This window comes from Salmo salar, unplaced genomic scaffold (assembly GCF_965601325.2).
Source record: "Salmo salar unplaced genomic scaffold, fSalSal1 ptg000414l, whole genome shotgun sequence".
Lineage (NCBI taxonomy): Eukaryota > Metazoa > Chordata > Actinopteri > Salmoniformes > Salmonidae > Salmo > Salmo salar.
In genome coordinates this window covers 504,543-525,479 of record NW_027675380.1, presented here as the reverse complement: position 1 = coordinate 525,479, position 20,937 = coordinate 504,543, and the positions used below count along the sequence as shown (strand labels likewise).

Sequence of the window (20,937 nt, the reverse complement as noted above, 5' to 3'; positions counted from 1 at the left end):
GGTCATAGGCAGCATTCCTCCTCCTCCAAACACGGCGCGTTGAGTTGATGTCAAAGAGCTCCATTTTGGTCTCATCTGACCACAACACTTTCACCAGTTGTCCTCTGAGTCATTCAGATGTTCATTGGCAAACTTCAGACAGGCATGTATATGTATTCTTGAGCAGGGGGACCTTGCGGTCGCTGCAGGATTTCAGTCCTTCACGGCGTAGTGTGTTACCAATTGTTTTCTTGGTGACTATGGTCCCAGCTGCCTTGAGATCATTGACAAGATCCTCCCGTGTAGTTCTGGGCTGATTCCTCACTGTTCTCATGATCATTGCAACTTCACGAGGTTAGATCTTGCATGGAGCCCCAGGCCGAGGGATATTGACACTTCTTTTGTGTTTCTTCCATTTGCGAATAATCGCACCAAGCTGCTTGGCGATGGTCTTGTTGCCCATTCCAGCCTTGTGTAGGTCTTCAATCTTGTCCCTGACATCCTTGGAGAGCTCTTTGGTCTTGGCCATGGTGGAGAGTTTGGAATCTGATTGATTGATTGCTTCTGTGGACAGGTATCTTTTTTACAGGTAACAAGTTGCGGTTAGGAGCACTCCCTTTAAGAGTGTGCTCCTAATCTCAGCTCGTTACCTGTATAAAAGACACCTGGGAGCCAGAAATCTTTCTGATTGAGAGGGGGTCAAATACTTATTTCCCTCATTAAAATGCAAATCAATTTATAACATTTCTGACATGAGTTTTTCTGGATGTTTTGTTGTTATTCTGTCTCTCACTGTTCAAATAAACCTACCATTAAAATTATAGACTGATCCTTTCTTTGTCAGTGGGCAAATGTACAAAATCAGCAGGGGATCAAATACTTTTTTCACCCACTGTATATGGGGCTTTGGTGACAAAACGGATGGCACTGTGATAGACTGCATCCAATTTATTGAGTAGGGTGTTGGAGGCTATTTTGTAAATGACATCGCCGAAGTCGAGGATCGGTAGGATGGTCAGTTTTATAAGGGTATGTTTGGCAGCATGAGTGAAGGATGCTATGTTGCGAAATAGGAAGCCAATACTAGATTTAACTTTGGATTGGAGATGCTTATAGTGAGTCTGGAAGGACAGTTTACAGTCTAACCAGACACCTAGGTATTTGTAGTTGTCCACATATTCTAAGTCAGAACCGTCCAGAGTAGTGATACTGGACATGCGGGCAGGTGCAGGCAGCGATCGGTTGAAGAGCATGCATTTAGTTTTACTTGCATTGAAGCTCGTCTGGAGGTTAGTTAACACAGTGTCCAGAGAAGGGCCAGAAGTATACAGAATAACACCAATAACAAAGGGGGTCTGATCTTTGTGCCTCTGTAACTTTCTCATTCATCATCATTAAGAATTCATTCATGATTATTCATAATCATGGTAGCATCCACATGAATGTAGAAGTGTTCAGAAACATCTTCTATTCTTACTGACAATACAAATGAAGTGACTCCAAAATGACAGGACATTATTCACCATTCAGTTTCTATTAGGAAAAACATCCAAAACACAACCAAAACAAACTGAAAAATGAATTCAACAAGTTAGTAGAATCACAAGCTTGATGTAATCACTGCAGGCATGGAACATGGTACAAAATACTAAACTTATGACTACTTTAATACAATATAAGTGAATTTGTCCGAATATTTAAACCTTTTTCAAATGGGAGAACTACGTACAGAAAGTGCTTTCCTTTCTTATCAGTAACACAGCTATGTATGAAAATACCCTCAAATAAAAGGTGACATTCTGTACTGTCACCTAATATGAAACATTCTATCTCAAATAAAAAATGCTGGAGCATAGCACCATATTTAAAACTGTAAGCTTCACTGTCCAAACACATATGGTGTGGACTATGTGTGCCTGGTAAACACATGTGGATCTGGTGAACAGCTATCACTTGTTGACCAACTACAGGAATACTGACCTCAGAGTCTCCAGTCTGCAGTGTGGATCCTCCAGTCCAGCAGAGAGCAGCTTCACTCCTGAATCCTTCAGGTCATTGTTACTCAGGTCCAGCTCTCTCAGGTGTGAGGGGTTTGACCTCAGAGCTGAGACCAGAGAAGCACAGCCTTCCTCTGTGACTCCACAGCCTGACAGCCTGACAAAGAGATCATCATGACTTCACATACACACTGTTAATTTAACGAGTAGTGTAGAAGGACAATGGCAGATGCATTTGGTTTATTCTCTCAAACAACATATATATTCATATCTTCTTCATCTTAAGTCAAACATGTCTGATATGAACATTGACATAAACCCTCTACATACTTGAGTTTCTCCAGTCTGCAGTGTGGATCCTCCAGTCCAGCAGAGAGCAGTCTGACTCCTGAGTCTCCTGGGTGATTGTAGCTCAGGTCCAGCTCTCTCAGGTGTGAGGGGTTTGACCTCAGAGCTGAGGCCAGAGAAGCACAGCCTTCCTCTGTGACTAGACAGCCTGACAGCCTGCAAAGAGTCAAATCATATTAAAATCACACTGCTATTCTTTGGTGGTGAAAATATATATTTGTTCAACATGTTCAGATAAATCAGTGTCCTGAAACCTGCAATATATATTCATAAATGAATGAATGTATCATTATAAGAAATTACAAATTATGGAAGTATTGCTTGTAGAGAGAAACATGTATTGTACAAATGTTTGGGTTGACTGACCAGACCAGTTTAAAAAGCAGTATCAGTCAAAAGACAGACAGTGAGGTATCAGATTTAGATTGTATTGAGTATACAGTCCACACTATATATAATACTGACCTCAGAGTCTCCAGTTTACAGTGGGGATTCCCCAGTCCAGCAGAGAGCAGCTTCACTCCTGAATCCTTCAGGTCATTGTTACTCAGATCCAGCTCTCTCAGGTGTGAGGGGTTTGAACTGAGAACTGAGGCCAACACTTCACAGGATGTGTCTGTGAGTTTACATCCAGTGAGTCTGCCAACACAGAAGAAATACAATGACAGACAGGTTGTATTAAAAAGTTATTCTCAGCTTTCCTAGCTTACACCGTTATGGTGCACGAATAATGTACAGGCTGTGCATTCATGGCTCAATGCTACAACTTTACTGATCAGTTTGTATTGTAGTTTAAGAGTTTTCAGCTGATAGAAAGTTTAGTCAGCCAATGAAAATACTGTTGTTCCTACATTCAGTAAAGTTTGGTCTGAGGGATAGTCACATGAGTACTTACAGAGCCAGTCAGCCAATGAAAATACTGCTATAACTGCAATTTATTTTGGTGTGCGATATTTACAGTGATACTTACAGAGCTTTCCTGCAGCCTCTCACAGCTGGGAGCATTCTCCTACGACCCTCCTCTGATGTCTTGTATTCCTTCAGGTCAAACACATCCAGAACCTCCTCTGATATCTGCAGCATGTAGGCCAGTGCTGAACACTGAGCATGTGTGAGGTTTTTGGATCTCTTTTCTGACCTCAAGTACACTTCGATTACATTCTGTACTGAATGGTCTTTCATCTCTATCAGACAGTGGAAGAGATTGATGCACCTCTCTGGGGACATGTTCTTCCTCTGCATCACCTTAAGGGATCGGATTATTTTCTGGACGCTCTCCGGACTGCTTTCTGTCTGTGTCACCAGACCTCGTAGGAGTTTCTGATTGGACTCCAGTGACATGCCATGAAGGAAGCGGACAAAAAGGTCCAGGTGTCCATTCTTACTCTCCAAGGCTTTATCCACGGTACACTTCAGCAGCTCATGCAAGGTTAGCTCTTCAGACACACCTCTAGACTTTCTTTTGAGGAAGGGCTTCAGTGCATCCATGTTCCTGGCAGTGTAACAATGGTACATGTAGACAGCTGAGAGAAACTCCTGAATGCTCAGATGAACAAAGCAGTATACCACTCTCTGAAATAACACAGACTCTTCTTTAAAGATTTGTGTGCACACTCCTGAGTACACTGAGGCTTCTTTGACATCAAGGCCACACTCTTTCAGGTCTTCTTCATAGAACATGAGATTACCCTTCTCCAAATTGTCAAACGCCAGCTTCCCCAGCTTCAGAAGAATTTCCTTATCTGACTCCATGAGCTCCTCTTGATCCATCTCATCTCTTCCATGATATTTCTGGTTCTTCAGGCTGGTCTGAATGAGCAGGAAGTGTATGGACATCTCAGTCAGAGTCGTGGGCATCTCTCTCCTCTTGTCTGTACTCAACATGTGTTCAAGGACTATTGCAGAAATCCAACAGAACACCGGCATGTGGCACATGATGTGGAGGCTCCTTGATGTCTTTATGTGTGAGATGATTCTGCTGGCCAGGCCCTCATCACTGAATCTCTTCCTGAAGTACTCCTCCTTCTGTGGGTCATTGAACCCTCGTACCTCTGTCACCTGGTCAATACACTTAGGGGGGATCTGATTGGCTGCTGCAGGTCGGGAGGTTATCCATAGGAGAGCAGAGGGAAGCAGATTCCCCTTGATGAGGTTTGTCAGCAGAACATCAACAGATGATGTCTGGGTGACATCAGACACCTTTTCATTGTGCTGGAAATCCAATGGAAGTCTGCTTTCATCCAAACCATCAAAGATGAACATAGCTTTACAGGCAGTGAGTTTCTTTGCATTGCCTATGTCTAGTTCTGTGTGGAAGTCATTTAAAAGTCTGAGAAGACTGTACTGGAGATCTTTGATCAAGTTCAGCTCCCGGAAAGGAAGCACAAATATGATCTCCACATCTTGGTTTGCCTTCCCTTCAGCCCAGTCTAGGATGAACTTCTGCACAGAGACAGTTTTCCCGATTCCAGCGATGCCCTTCGTCAGCACAGTTCTGATGCTTCTCTCTTGGCCAGGTAAGGGTTTAAAGATGTCATTGCAGTGGATTGCTGTGTCATGTGAGGTTGGTGTCCTGGATGCTGTCTCTAGCTGCCACACCTCATGTTCATTGTTAACACCTTCACTCTCTCCTTCTGTGATGTAGAGCTCTGTGTAAATCCTGTTGAGGGGAGTTTGGTTCCCTGCTGTTTCCATGCCTTCTATCACACATTCATACCTCCTTTTCAGACTGGCTTTATGGTTTACTATAGCTCTCTGCACGCTGTCATCCACTACAAGGGAGGAGTAAAAGGATGTGTATCAGACATATTCATTGACAGGATGAAATGTGGGCCTGCACAACTACAGTAACTTATATTATCTCATATTATTGTAGTTAACCTGTTATGGCTAGGGGGCAGTATTTTCACGGCTGGATAAAAAACATACCCGATTTAATCTGGTTACTACTCCTGCCCAGTAACTAGAATATGCATATAATTATTGGCTTTGGATATAAAACACTCCAAAGTTTCTAAAACTGTTTGAATGGTGTCTGTGAGTATAACAGAACTCAAATGGCAGGTCAAAACCTGAGAGATTCCTTTACAGGAAGTGGCCTGTCTGACCATTTCTTGAACTTCTTTGCCATCTCTATCTTTTACAAAGGATCTCTGCTCTAACGTGACACTTCCTACGTCTTCCATAGGCTCTCAGAGCCCGGGAAAAAACAGAATGTCGTCATCCCAGCCCCAGGCTGAAACACATTATCGCCTTTCTCAAGTGGCCGATCAAGGGACTGTGGGCTTAGGCGCGTGCCCTGGCTGCCCCCGTCTTTGTGATTTTTCCTCTGTTTGCCGAAAAGGAGATTCCCGGTCGGAATATTATCGCGTTTTTACGAGATAAATTGCATAAAAAATGATTTTAAACAGCGGTTGACATGCTTCGAAGTACGGTAATGGAATATTTAGAATTTTTTTGTCACGAATTGCGCCATGCGCACGACCCTGATATACCATTTCGGATAGTTTCTGGAACACACGAACAAAACGCCGCTATTCGGATATAACGACGGATTATTTGGGACCAAACCAACATTTGTTATTGAAGTAGCAGTCCTGGGAGTGCATTCTGACGAAGACAACAAAGGTCATAACATTTTTGTAATAGTAAATCTGATTTTGGTGAAGGCTTAACTTGCCGGGTGTCTAAATAGCTAGCCCGTGATGGCTGGGCTATGTACTTAGAATATTGCAAAATGTGCTTTCACCAAAAAGCTATTTTCAAATCGGACATATCGAGTGCATAGAGGAGTTCTGTATCTATAATTCTTAAAATAATTGTTATGCTTTTTGTGAACGTTTATCGTGAGTAATTTAGTAAATTGTTAGTAAATTCCCCGGAAGTTTGCGGGGGGTATGCTAGTTCTGAACGTCACATGCTAATGTAAAAAGCTGTTTTTTGATATAAATATGAACTTGATTGAACAAAACATGCATGCATTGTATAACATAATGTCCTAGGTGTGTCATCTGATGAAGATCATCAAAGGTTAGTGCTGCATTTAGCTGTCTTCTGGGTTTTTGTGACATTATATGCTAGCTTGAAAAATGGGTGTCTGATTATTTCTGGCTGGGTACTTTGCTGACATAATCTAATGTTTTGCTTTCGCTGTAAAGCCTTTTTGAAATCGGACAGTGTGGTTACATAAAGGAGAGTCTTGTCTTTAAAATGCTGTGAAATAGTCATATGTTTGAAAAATTGAAGTTTTTGTATTTTTGAGGAATTTGTAATTCGCGCCACGCCTATCATTGGATATTGGAGCAGGTGTTCCGCTAGCGCAACGTCTAGATGTAAGAGGTTAACTACATTTAAATCATATTGAGGTATTGACTTAGCACAGGTCTGCAAGTGTTCTTACTGTTTTCAGAGCCTCTTGCATCATTGGATTCCCTCAGGTGCTGTAGTACAGGAAGTGTTCTGGATCTCTTTCTACACTGAGGGCAGTCATAGTCTCCTGAAGGAGCAGGTTTCTCCCAGTATCTGGTGATGCACTGTCTGCAGAACCTGTGTCCACAGGTGATGGAGACCGGATCCCTCAGAACCTGCTGACACACTGCACACCTGGACTGATCCTCTGGCAGAGTAGACCATCCACTACAGAGATAAAGGAGAGAGAGATACTGATCCTCTAACAGAGTAGACCATCCACTACAGAGATAAAGGAGAGAGAGATACTGATCCTCTAACAGAGTAGACCATCCACTACAGAGATAAAGGAGAGAGAGATACAGAGTAGACCATCCACTACAGAGATAAAGGAGAGAGAGATACTGATCCTCTGGCAGAGTAGACCATCCACTACAGAGATAAAGGAGAGAGAGATACTGATCCTCTAACAGAGTAGACCATCCACTATAGAGATAAAGGAGAGAGAGATACTGATCCTCTAACAGAGTAGACCATCCACTACAGAGATAAAGGAGAGAGAGATACTCATCCTCTAACAGAGTAGACCATCCACTACAGAGATAAAGGAGAGAGAGATACTGATCCTCTAACAGAGTAGACCATCCACTATAGAGATAAAGGAGAGAGAGATACTGATCCTCTAACAGAGTAGACCATCCACTACAGAGATAAAGGAGAGAGAGATACTGGTCCTCTAACAGAGTAGACCATCCACTACAGAGATAAAGGAGAGAGAGATACAGATCCTCTAACAGAGTAGACCATCCACTACAGAGATAAAGGAGAGAGAGATACTGATCCTCTAACAGAGTAGACCATCCACTACAGAGATAAAGGAGAGAGAGATACAGAGTAGACCATCCACTACAGAGATAAAGGAGAGAGAGATACTGATCCTCTGGCAGAGTAGACCATCCACTACAGAGATAAAGGAGAGAGAGATACTGATCCTCTAACAGAGTAGACCATCCACTACAGAGATAAAGGAGAGAGAGAGATACTGATCCTCTAACAGAGTAGACCATCCACTACAGAGATAAAGGAGAGAGTGATACTGATCCTCTAACAGAGTAGACCATCCACTACAGAGATAAAGGAGAGAGAGATACAGAGTAGACCATCCACTACAGAGATAAAGGAGAGAGAGATACTGATCCTCTGGCAGAGTAGACCATCCACTACAGAGATAAAGGAGAGATACTGATCCTCTGACAGAGTAGACCATCCACTACAGAGATAAAGGAGAGAGAGATACTGATCCTCTAACAGAGTAGACCATCCACTACAGAGATAAAGGAGAGAGAGATACTGATCCTCCAACAGAGTAGACCATCCACTACAGAGATAAAGGAGAGAGAGAGATACTGATCCTCTAACACAGTAGACCATCCACTACAGAGATAAAGGAGAGAGAGATACTGATCCTCTAACAGAGTAGACCATACACTACAGAGATAAAGGAGAGAGAGATACTGATCCTCTGACAGAGTAGACCATCCACTACAGAGATAAAGGAGAGAGAGATACTGATCCTCTAACAGAGTAGACCATCCACTACAGAGATAAAGGAGAGAGAGATACTGATCCTCCAACAGAGTAGACCATCCACTACAGAGATAAAGGAGAGAGAGAGATACTGATCCTCTAACACAGTAGACCATCCACTACAGAGATAAAGGAGAGAGAGATACTGATCCTCTAACAGAGTAGACCATACACTACAGAGATAACGGAGAGAGAGATACTGATCCTCTGACAGAGTAGACCATCCACTACAGAGATAAAGGAGAGAGAGATACTGATCCTCTGGCAGAGTAGACCATCCACTACAGAGATAAAGGAGAGAGAGATACTGATCCTCTGGCAGAGTAGACCATCCACTACAGAGATAAAGCAGGGTGCAGTAATTCCTCTAATAAACTCAGTTACAAGAAATTACACATTACAACAACAACAACAACAAACATCTAGTGACGTACCTAAAGGCTTGATGCTAATTATTTAACCCGTCTCCTCCCCTTCATCTACACTGACTGAAGTGGATTTAACAAGTGACATCAATAAGGGATCATAGCTTTCACCTGGATTCACCTTGTCAATCTATGTAATGGAAAAAGCAGGTGTTCATAATGTTTTGTTCACTCACTGTATAAAAGATATATGACATAAACAACAAATGATAAGCAGATGCATTACAGTATGTACTCAGATACACAAAATACATCAGGTTTCAGATCTTGAAGGTTCTCCTCTTCAATAGTAATATCATCAATTCTGACCAGTAACTTACCTGGGGTCAAAGGTCCCTGATCCATTACTAAAATGCATAGGCTGATCCATAGAGAAGTAGCTCTTCATGGACAGATGACTGGGTACTGGAGAGACTGATCTCTGGAGAGACTGAGTTTGCTTGGAGATTCTGAAAAACATAATGAATCACCATGTAACTACATTTCAAAATATATCCAAATTATATATCGATAGATTACATACATTACATAAAGCATTAAAATATATGGCATTACATAAAGCAAAAAACATACACTGAGTGTACAAAACATTAAGAACACCCTCCTAATACTGAGTGCCCCCCCCCCCCACCTTTTTGCCCTAAAATTAACCTCAACTCGTCAAGGCATTGACTCTTCAAGGTGTCGAAATCGTTCCACAGAGATGCTGGCCCATGTTGACTCCTATGATTCTCACAGTTGTGTCAAGTGGGCAGGATGTCCTTTGGGTGGTGGACCATTTTTGAGACACATGGGAAACTGTTAAGCGTGGAAAAACCCAGCAGCGTTGCAGGTCTTAACACTAATCTGTGCGCCTGGCACTGATTGATGTGGATTCAACAAGTGACATCAACAAGGGATCATAGCTTTTCATGTTTCAAGGAGCGGGAGTAAACAAAACTGTCAAGGAGGTGTGTAAACAAAACTCCTTAAAAATTTGGCAAGATAAGAAGTTGGGGTATGGGGGACACAAAATACTGATGCCTACATAGAAAAACATTTTGGTTTACATAACTTAAAATGCATTTAATAAATAAATATCTTTAGGGTTACGGTATATTTTGGAGTTTTGGACAATGTTTTCATATGACCTCAATATTCTAAAAGTGTTACTGAGTTAACCTGGAAGCCTATAAGAAATCCTGCTATGCCCTCCAATGAACCATCAAACAGGCAAAGCATCAATACAGGACTGAGATCGAATACAACTACACCAGCTCTTCCGGACGACTATGTGATCACGCTCTCAGCAGTCAATGTAAGACCTTTAAACAGGTCAACATTCACAAGGCCGCAATGCCAGACGGATTACCAGGATGTGTACTCTGAGCATGCGCTGACCAACTGGCAAGTGTCTTCACTGACATTTTCAACCTTTCCCTGTCCGAGTCTTTAATACCAACATATTTTAAGCAGACCACCATAGTCCCTGTGCCTAAGAACACTAAGGTAACCTGCCTAAATGACTACCGACCCGTAACACTCACATCTGTAGCCATGAAGTGCTTTGAAAGGCTGGTCATGGCTCACATTAACACCATCATCCCAGAAACCCAAGACCCACTGCAATTTGCATACAGCCCCAACAGATCCACAGATGATGCAATCTCTATTGCACTCCACACTGCCCTTTCCCACCTGGACAAAAGGAACACCTATGTGAGAATGATATTCATTGACTACAGCTCAGCGTTCAACACCATAGTGCCCTCAAAGCTCATCACTAAGCTAAGGACCCTGGGACTAAACACCTCCCTCTGCAACTGGATCCTGGACTTCCTGACGGGCCGCCCCCAGCTGGTAAGGGTAGGTAACAACACATCCGCCACGCTGATCCTCAACACGGGGGCCCCTTAGGGGTGCGTGCTCAGTCCCCTCCTGTACTCCCTGTTCATTCATGGCTGCACGGCCAGGCACGACTCCAACACCATCATTAAGTTTGCTGATGACACAACAGTGGTAGGCCTGATCACCAACAACGATGAGACAGCCTATAGGGAGGTCAGAGACCTGGCCGTGTGGTCCCAGGACAACAACCTCTCCCTCAACGTGATCAAGACAAAGGAGATGATTGTGGACCACAGGAAAAAGAGGACCAAGCACGCCCCCATTCTTATCGACGGGGCTGTAGTGGAGCAGGTTGAGAGCTTCAAGTTCCTTGGCGTCCGCATCACCAACAAACTAACATGGTCCAAGCACACCAAGACAGTCGTAAAGAGGGCATGACAAAACCTATTCCCCCAAAGAATACTGAAAAGATTTGGCATGGGTCTTCAGATCCTCAAAAGGTTCTACAGCTGCACCATTGAGAGCATCCTGACTGGTGGCATGACTGCATGGTATGGCAACTGCTCGGCCTCCGACCGCAAGGCACTACAGAGGGTAATGCGAACGGCCCAGTACATCACTGGGACCAAGCTTCCTGCCATCCAGGACCTCTATACCAGACGGTGTCAGAGGAATTGCCCTAAAAATTGTCAAAGACTCCAACCACCCAAGTCATAGACTGTTCTCTCTGCTACCGCACGGCAAACGGTACCGGAGCGCCAAGTCTAGGTCCAAGAGGCTTCTAAACAACTTCTACCCCCAAGCCATAAGACTCCTGAACACCTAATCAAATTGCTACCCAGACTATTTGCATTGCCCCCCCCCTCCCCTATACGCCGCTGCTACTCTCTGTCATCATCTATGCATGGTCACTTTAATAACTCTACCTACATGTACATATTACCTCGACTAACCAGTGCCCCCGCACATTGACTCTGTACCGGTACCCCCTGTATATAGTCTAGCAATTGTTATTTTACTGCTGCTCTATACTTTTATCTCTTATTCTCATTCATACTTTTTTAAACTGCATTGTGGGTTAGGGCTTGTAGGAAAGCATTTCACTGTATTCGGCGCATGTGACTGATAAAATTTGATTTGATTCAACTTGTCAATCTACGTCATGGAAAGAGCAGGTGTTCATAATGTTTTGTAAACACAGTGTCTTAAAATATATGACATAAACAACAAATGATAAGCAGATGCTTTACAGTATATACTCAGATACACAAAATACATCTGGTTTCAGATCTTGAAGGTTCTCCTCTTCAATAGTAATATCATCAATTCTGACCGGTAACTTACCTGGGGTCAAAGGTCCCTGATCCATTACTAAAATGCATAGGCTGATCCATAGAGAAGTAGCTCTTCATGGACAGATGACTGGGTACTGGAGAGACTGATCTCTGGAGAGACTGAGTTTGGTTGGAGATTCTGAAAAACATAATGAATCACCATGTAACTACATTTCAAAATGTATCAAAATTATATATCAATAGATTACATACATTACATAAAGCATTAAAATATATGGCATTACATAAAGCAAAAAACATACACTGAGTGTACAAAACATTAAGAACACCCTCCTAATACTGAGTGTCCCTCCTCTTTTTGCCCTACAATTAGCCTCAACTTGTCAAGGCATCGACTCTTCAAGGTGTAGAAAACGTTCCACAGAGATGCTGGCCCATGTTGACTCCTATGATTCCCACAGTTGTGTCAAGTGGGCTGGATGTCCTTTGGGTGGTGGACCATTTTTGAGACACACGGGAAACTGTTGAGCATTAACAACCCAGCAGCGTTGCAGTTCTTGATACAAATCGGTGCGCCCGGCAGCAAGAAAGTAAAATAAATAGGTTTTGATTATGTTTTAATGGTAATGGCGACATACAGTGGGGGAAAAAAGTATTTGATCCCCTGCTGATTTTGTATGTTTGCCCACTGACAAAGAAATGATCAGTCTATCATTTTAATGGTAGGTTTATTTGAACAGTGAGAGGCAGAATAACAACAAAAAAATCCTGAAAAACGCATGTCAAAAATGTTATGAATTGATTTGCATTTTAATGAGGGAAATAAGTATTTGACCCCTCTGCAAAACATGACTTAGTACTTGGTGGCAAAACCCTTGTTGGCAATCACAGAGGTGGCTGGCTGAGGGAAGGAGGTTCTCACCCAAGATTTGACGTTACATGGCCCCATTCATCATCTCTTTGATGCGGTGAAGTTGTCATGTCCCCTTAGCAGAAAAAGACCCCAAAGCATAATGTTTCCACCTCCATGTTTGACGGTGGGGATGGTGTTCTTGGGGTCATAGGCAACATTCCTCCTCCTCCAAACAGGGCGAGTTGAGTTGATGCCAAAGAGCTCCATTTTGGTCTCATCTGACCACAACACTTTCACCAGTTGTCCTCTGAATCATTCAGATGTTCATTGGCAAATTTCAGACGGGTATGTATATGTGCTTTCTTGAGCAGGGGGACCTTGCAGGCGCTGCAGGATTTCAGTCCTTCACGGCGTAGTGTGTTACCAATTGTTTTCTTGGTGACTATGGTCCCAGCAGCCTGACAAGATCCTCCCGTGTAGTTCTGGGCTGATTCCTCACCGTTCTCATGATCATTGCAACTTCACGAGGTGAGATCTTGCATGGAGCCCCAGGCCGAGGGAGATTGACAGTTCTTTTGTGTTTCTTCCTTTTGCGAATAATCGCACCAACTGTTGTGTCATGACGTTGGCCTGTGGGTAAGGTTTATGACCCCCCCCCCCATAAATACCTTTCTCCCCCTCTCTGAATCTACTGAAGGACTTGAATAGCCTGTGTTAAATATAGAGAGTCTTGGAACATCAAACAAATGGGGAAAGGTACCACATATTTTGTTAATAAAACCAGTTGGAAATATGCTTGGGAACGTAATGAGTATGTATGTCAGTTCGGTTGTCATCTGAGACATTATGACTGATGACAGGACGACATAAACTGTATCTGAGAAAGTATACGCCCAGTAGTTATCAGAGTCACATGGAATTGTTATGCAATTGAAATGTTTGATATTGAAAATGTTTGTTAGGAGATGAAATGTAATTTTAGCTTCCGAATGAGAGATTTGGGTTTTCATAAGGAAAGTGCCCTGCTCGATCAGTGGCCCAACCCTGTGAAGAGACAGGGGTTATAAACGATGAAACACCTCCCTCCCCCTCTCCACTATATAATCCTTTGACGAAAAGATAACCAGGTGGTTCCAGTACTTCCGAGTACGGAAGGTCTGTTGGCCAACCCGGCCAGCATCTACGACCAATCTACCGAAGCGCAGCTCAGAGTAAATATTTATTGCATTTTCCTTTTCCAAATGGGCGGTAATTTAGAATGCATAAGATAATGTATTTACGATAGCATAGCTGCTGTTTCTTTGTTCCTAAATCTTCCCGCTCTTTCATTCAAGCCCAACCCCCTTTCCTTTGTGTAACCAGCTTTCATACAGGTTCCGTCCACCAGGGATGTTTTCTGTATGACATCATTGTATTCTGTGTATTTGTAATTCTGTGTGATTAGTTAGGTATTTAGTAAATAAATAATTAAACCCAATTTTGTATTGCTGATTCAACTTGTTAGCCAGGGTTCGTGAAGATAACCAAGAATTTACAACTTTCATTATGAGACTGAAAATAAGACAAGGGTTAACATTGACTGCTATCGATGTAAAATATTACTAAGTATTTTAAGAGTTTATTCGGAAGATAACGGCTCTATAAACGTTCTTCCGTGGTGCCCCGACTTTCTAGTTAATTACATTTACATGATTAGCTTAATCAGGTAATATTAATTACAGAGAAATCATTTTCTAAGTTAGCATGTCATATCACTTAATCCGGCATAGCCAAAGACACGACAGTTGTCACCTTTTCACCAAGCTGCTTGGCGATGGTCGTGTTGCCCATTCCAGCCTTGTGTAGGTCTACAATCTTGTCCCTGACATCCTTGGAGAGCTCTTTGGTCTTGGCCATGGTGGAGAGTTTGGAATCTGATTGATTGATTGCTTCTGTGGACAGGTGTCTTTTATACAGGTAACAAACTGAGATTAGGAGCACTCCTTTTAAGAGTGTGCTCCTAATCTCAGCTCGTTACCTGTAAAAAAGACACCTGGGAGTCAGAAATCTTTCTGATTGAGAGGGGGTCAAATACTTATTTCCCTCATTAAAATGCAAATCAATTTATAACATTTTTGACATGCGTTTTTCTGGATTTTTTGTTGTTGTTATTCTGTCTCTCACTGTTCAAATTAACCTACCATTAAAGTTATAGACTGATCATTACTTTGTCAGTGGGCAAACGTACAAAATCAGCTGGGGATCAAATACTTTTTTCCCCTCACTTTACGTAAATGCCAACAAAATAACTTTTTGGTCTGTGTGTGTGTGTGTGTGTGTGTGTGTGTGTGTGTGTGTGTGTGTGTGTGTGTGTGTGTGTGTGTGTGTGTGTGTGTGTGTGTGTGTGTGTTTCAACTATTTAACTGTAGTAGAATGCTGAGAAGGCAGCTAAAATTTTAAATATCGGTTATCGGTATCGGGTTGTTTGGCAAGGAAAATATCGGATATCGGGTTGTTTGGCAAGGAAAATATCGGATATCGGGTTGTTTGGCAAGAAAAATATCGGATATCGGGTTGTTTGGCAAGGAAAATATTGGATATCGGGTTGTTTGGCAAGGAAAATATCGGATATCGGGTTGTTTGGCAAGGAAAATATCAGATATCGGGTTGTTTGGCAAGGAAAATATCGGATATCGGGTTGTTTGGCAAGAAAAATATCGGATATCGGGTTGTTTGGCAAGGAAAATATCGGATATCGGGTTGTTTGGCAAGAAAAATATCGGATATCGGGTTGTTTGGCAAGGAAAATATCGGATATCGGGTTGTTTGGCAAGGCAAATATCGGATATCGGGTTGTTTGGCAAGGACAATATCGGATATGGGTATCGGCCAAAAATGTCATATCGATGCATCCCTATTAAACCTGTCTGGTCCCCTTCATCTACACTGATTGAAGAGGATTTAACAAGTGACATCAATAAGGATCATTGCTTTCACCTGGATTCACCTTGTCAATCTACGTCATGGAAAAAGCAGGTGTTCATAATGTTTTGTGCACTCACTGTATAAAAAATATATGACATAAACAACAAATGATAAGCAGATGCTTTACAGTATATACTCAGATACACAAAATACATCTGGTTTCAGATCTTGAAGGTTCTCCTCTTCAATAGTAATATCATCAATTCTGACCGGTAACTTACCTGGGGTCAAAGGTCCCTGATCCATCACTAAACTATACAGGATGATGCATAGAGGAGTCACTCTTCATGGACAGATGACTGGGTACTGGAGAGACTGGTCTCAGAGTTTGGTTGGGGATTCTGAAAAACATAATGAATCACCATGTAACTACATTTCAAAATGTATCAAAATTATATATCAATAGATTAAATACATTACATAAAGCATTAAAATATATGGCATTACATAAAGCAAAAGACATACACTGAGTGTACAAAACATTAAGAACACCCTCCTAATACTGAGTGTCCCCCCTCTTTTTTTGTCCTCAGAACAGCCTCAACTCATTAAGAAATGGACACATAAGGTGTGGAAAGCGTCCCACAGGGATGCTGGCCCATGTTGACTCCAATGCTTCCCTCAGTTGTGTCAAGATGGCTGGATGTCCTTTGTGTGGACCATTCTTGATTCCTACCTGTCTCCTCCCCTTCATCTACACTGATTGAAGTGGATTTAACAAGTGTAACTTAATTGTAACATAATCACATAGGCCTACTGATTCACTTCATCTCAGTTCCACTTGAATCCTTCAGAGTCTATTGATGCACATACTTCATAGTATGTCCATATGTACAGTACCAGTCAGAAGTTTGGACACACCTCCTCATTGCAGGGTTTTTCTTTATTTTTACTATTTTCTACATTGTAGAATAATAGTGAAGACATCAAAACTATGAAATAACATATGTGGAGTCATGTAGTAACCAAAAAAAGTGTTAAACAAATCAAAATATATTTTATATTTGAGTTTCTTCAAAGTAGCCACCTTGATGACAGCTATGCACACTCTTGGCATTCTCTCAACCAGCTTTTTGAGGTAGTCACCTGGAATGCATTTCAATTAACAGGTGTACCTTGTTAAAAGTTAATTAGTTAATTAATTTCCTTCTTAATACATTTGAGCCAATCAGTTGTGTTGTGAAATGGTAGGGGTGGTATACAGAAGATTATTTATTTTACCTTTATTTAACTAGGCAAGTCCGTTAAGAACAAATTCTTATTTTCAATGACAGCCAAGGAACAGTGGGTTAAAACTAGTTAGGGCTAGGGGGCAGTATTGAGAATTTTGAAAAAAATATGTGGCCATTTTTAACTGCCTCCTACACCAACTCAGAAGCTAGGATATGCATATTATTAACGGATTTGGATAGAAAACACTCTGAATTTTCTAAAAACTGTTTGAATGGTGTCTGTAAGTATAACAGAACTCATATGGCAGGCAAAAACCTGAGAAAAATACAAGCAGGAAATTAGAATTTTGTGGCTGTACTATCTTTGAGTCATTGCCAATAGAACACACAGTGACAAAGGATTCATTTTGCACTTCCTACGGCTTCCACTAGATGTCAACGATCTTTATAAAGTTGTTTGAAGCGTCTATGATGAACAGAGACCGGATGAGAAGGAAGGGAAGTTGACGTCCCTGGGATGTCGTCACTTCATTATTGCGCGCTCATGTGAGATGAGACTTTGTATTTCAAACGTTTATCAAGACACAGGAGAGGTCCTGTTGAAATATTTATCCGTTTCACGTTCTCAAGGCCCTAAAGATTGATGCTAAACAACGTTTGACATGTTTGAACGAACGTAAATAGATTTTTTTTTTTACTTTTTGTCGTGACTTTTCCCTCCCCCGCCCTACATTTTGAGTAGCCTACCGAACGCGCTAACAACATGGAACAACTTGGAGTTATTTGGACATAAATTATGAACTTTGTCGAAAGAAACAACATTTGTTGTGGACCTGGGATTCCTGTGCCGTCTGATGAAGATTATTAAAGGTAAGGGAATAGTTCTAATGTTATTTATGATGTTAGATGACTCCAACATGCCAGTTAACTGTATAGCCTAGTGTATTTTTCTGAGTGCAGTAGTCAGATTATTGCAAAGTGTGCTTTCCCAGTAAAGTTATTTTGAAATCTGTCAATGCGGTTGCTTTCACGAGATATTAATCTATAATTCTTTGAATAACAGTTTAATATTTTATCCACGTTTTATAATGAGTATTTTAGAAAATTCACCGGCAGTTTTTGGGGGAACACATTTTCTGAACATCACGCGCCGATGTAAAATGCTGTTTTTAGATATAAATATGAACTTGATGGAACAAAAAATGCATGTATTGTCTAACATAATGTCCTAGGAGTGTCATCTGATGAAGATTGTCAAAGGTTAGTGCATAATTTTAGCTGGTTTTCTGCTTTTGGTGACGCCTGTCTTTGCATTGACAAAACATTACACACAGCTATTTTCAATGTACTCTCCTAACATAACCTAACTTTATGCTTTCGCCGTAAAACCTCTTTGAAATCGGACAATGTGGTTGGATTTAGGAGATGTTTATCTTTCAAATGGTGAAAAATAGTTGATTGCTTGAGAAATGGAAATTATTTGATTCTTGCAGTTTTGAATTTCCCGCCATGGTATCTTGTCAAGCAATCCCGTTACCGGGATCAGAGCGGGAAGGGGTCCCCAACATATATAGTGATTTTGGTTTATGTCAGTTTAATTGTTTGTTATGGTATAAGTTGTTATTTTATGATTGTAAGTGATAAAATGAACTAGTAATTCTGAGTAATTACTACTCTAGTAAGGAATAACACATGTTTCAGTACTACTGCAGTTGTTACATAATTCCAATAGATGGCAGCATAAGACCACAAATGATATTTCAGAATACTAGTTTAGCTTTTTCCCTGGATGCATCGCCACTCCCCTCACAGGAAAACTCCTGTGTGGCTTCTTTCTGTCCATTTCCACACTGCTAACGCAAGAGGAAGGACTGAAAAAGCATTTAACAGATTACTGTGAAGTAATATAACGATCGTTGATGTTTATTATTCCCTGTTTTTATGCTCATGTTTTACACTTCATTAATATAACGATTATCATTAAGCCTGAACATTAATTCAGTCACCTCTGGTCGAGAAAAACATATTTTCCCAGTACATTCATTCTCTAATTCATCAACCAGCATCGACCCGCTCTGCCTTCTCGAGCAAGCCAGGGGCATGTGGAGGTAAATTTAATTTAAAGGTAAAATGTTGAGGTAAATTTACTAACCGGGAGGGTTGAATTATGTCATTTATTGGCGGGCTGGAAGACATGCTCATCTTTTCTATTCCGAGGTTGTTTACTCGCAATATCAGATATTAAGATGATGTTTCATAATGTATGTATACTGAGGTTGAAGTTCTGAGTAGTGATCATTTACCAGGGGTTCAATACCTGCTATAGTCACTATTTATTTGCTCTCCCAAAAGCAACACAGGCCTAATACGAGATATATAGCTAACTAAAGTAATGAGTGACCATTTTAGAAAATCATGGGACATATAGTCTGTGGTTGCATGCTATTTTATTTCAATCATATTGCTGCTTGTAGCCTATAACTGATGCTTCGTGGTCTTATGCTGCCATCTATTGAAAATATTTAGCAATTAAAAGTTATTAATTCACCTACAGACATTGGTGAGGCAGCTGAGAATTAAAAAAAACGTCATGTGTCCAGCCTACTTGAGGCGCCCTGAAAATAATATTCAAAAGATTAGTCCTTGGATACAGAGGAGTTAAACACTAAAGTTACCGTCCATCTAGTGAAGAGAGGAGAACCTGACAGAGGTAGCCAGCATCCGTCAACGATAGAGGGACAAGCCCTCCACGGGATTGAACAGGTGGAAGAAACAACTGGGGAGCTCCATCGGTCCACAAGAAATGCAGGCAGCCGGTGATGATGTACTGGTAGCTAGGATAACTAGGATACTGCTGGTAGAGTAGCTAGCTAGCTTACCTAGCTGTACCGACTAGCTAGGATAACTAGGATGCTGCTGGTAGAGTAGCTAGCTAGCTTACCTAGCTGTACCGACTAGCTAGGATAACTAGGATGCTGCTGGTAGTAAATCAATTTATAACATTTTTGACATGCGTTTCTCTGGATTTTTTTGTTGTTATTCTGTCTCTCACTTTTCAAATAAACCTACCATTAAAATTATAGACTGATCATTTATTTATCAGTGGGCAAACGTACAAAATCAGCAGGGGATCAAATACTTTTTTCCCCCACTGTAAAAGTGTAAAATAAACACGTTTTTCTTTTGATTATTTAATTATCTACATCATGTTATTTCAAGATATCCCTTTGGAGCGCAACATCACGTTGTTAAAAAATAATCCTAAATTGGGCATGGCTATAAATTAGGCAAATTGAAGGCATCTCGGGCGTAATATGTGTTTGATGAAAATGAACATTGTATGCAACGTTGTAGGCAACATTATTGGCAAGGGACTTGATGCCTACTATGCTAAAGCTATTTAGAGTTGTTAAACGGGAGTGAAGAGTGTGTTGATATAACAGTAAAATTGTCAAAATTGTTATTGTAACAACGATCAGAATTGGTAAAGAAAATATGCATTCCATTATATTAGGCAATAATTAATAGTAGGAAAAGTGGTAGTGTCATGTGAAAATTCTATCAAATGTGTTACATTGCAACGAGTACAGTCAGGGTGCCGTAGAGCCCCTGCAGTACCTCCACAGACCCCGGATTGAGATCCCCTGATTTAGCAGATGCTCTTATCCAGAGAGATTTACAGTAACTGCATTCATCTTAACATAGCTATTTATTTTGGAAATAAACTTAATAAATTATTCATAAAACTGTCATCTTACCTCTTAGCTTTGTTGTCATGTCTCCCAGAGAGTCTCATTTTAGAGGCAGGGCCCCCCTCTTCTCTCTCCCCAGAGAGACTCATTTTAGAGCACTGACCCCTAAACAGAGATCCAGCATGTTGGTTGTGGTTAACACAGTAACAACTAATTCTTGATTGTCAATTGTTCTCATTTATTCATTATCTCTTTGATAAATAAAACATTTACTAACAGACATAGAAACAGTCAGGTGATTTAATGCATCACATTAACTTGTAGGTGTGACATTTCATCTCCATGGTAACTGTCAATAATAATAATAAGTCACTGTTTGTTAAGGTAGTTC

The 20,937-nt window shown here is 41.1% G+C and overlaps 2 protein-coding genes across 2 annotated transcripts in view; one reads left to right on the top strand and one right to left on the bottom strand.

The window, feature by feature from the left end:
• Positions 1 to 20,937, top strand: part of LOC145875995 (uncharacterized) — a 459,138-nt gene that overhangs the window by 348,292 nt on the left and 89,909 nt on the right. The window lies entirely within an intron of this gene.
• Positions 3,291 to 20,713, bottom strand: LOC145850416 (NLR family CARD domain-containing protein 3-like). The gene is made up of 6 exons (XM_082971752.1): positions 20,613 to 20,713; positions 15,904 to 16,023; positions 11,915 to 12,043; positions 9,064 to 9,192; positions 6,724 to 6,959; positions 3,291 to 5,095 (listed from the first exon to the last, which is right to left on the bottom strand). The coding sequence occupies exons 3-6, from the start codon at positions 11,980 to 11,982 to the stop codon at positions 3,291 to 3,293; spliced, it is 2,238 nt and encodes a 745-aa protein (XP_082827878.1). The 5' UTR covers positions 11,983 to 12,043; positions 15,904 to 16,023; positions 20,613 to 20,713.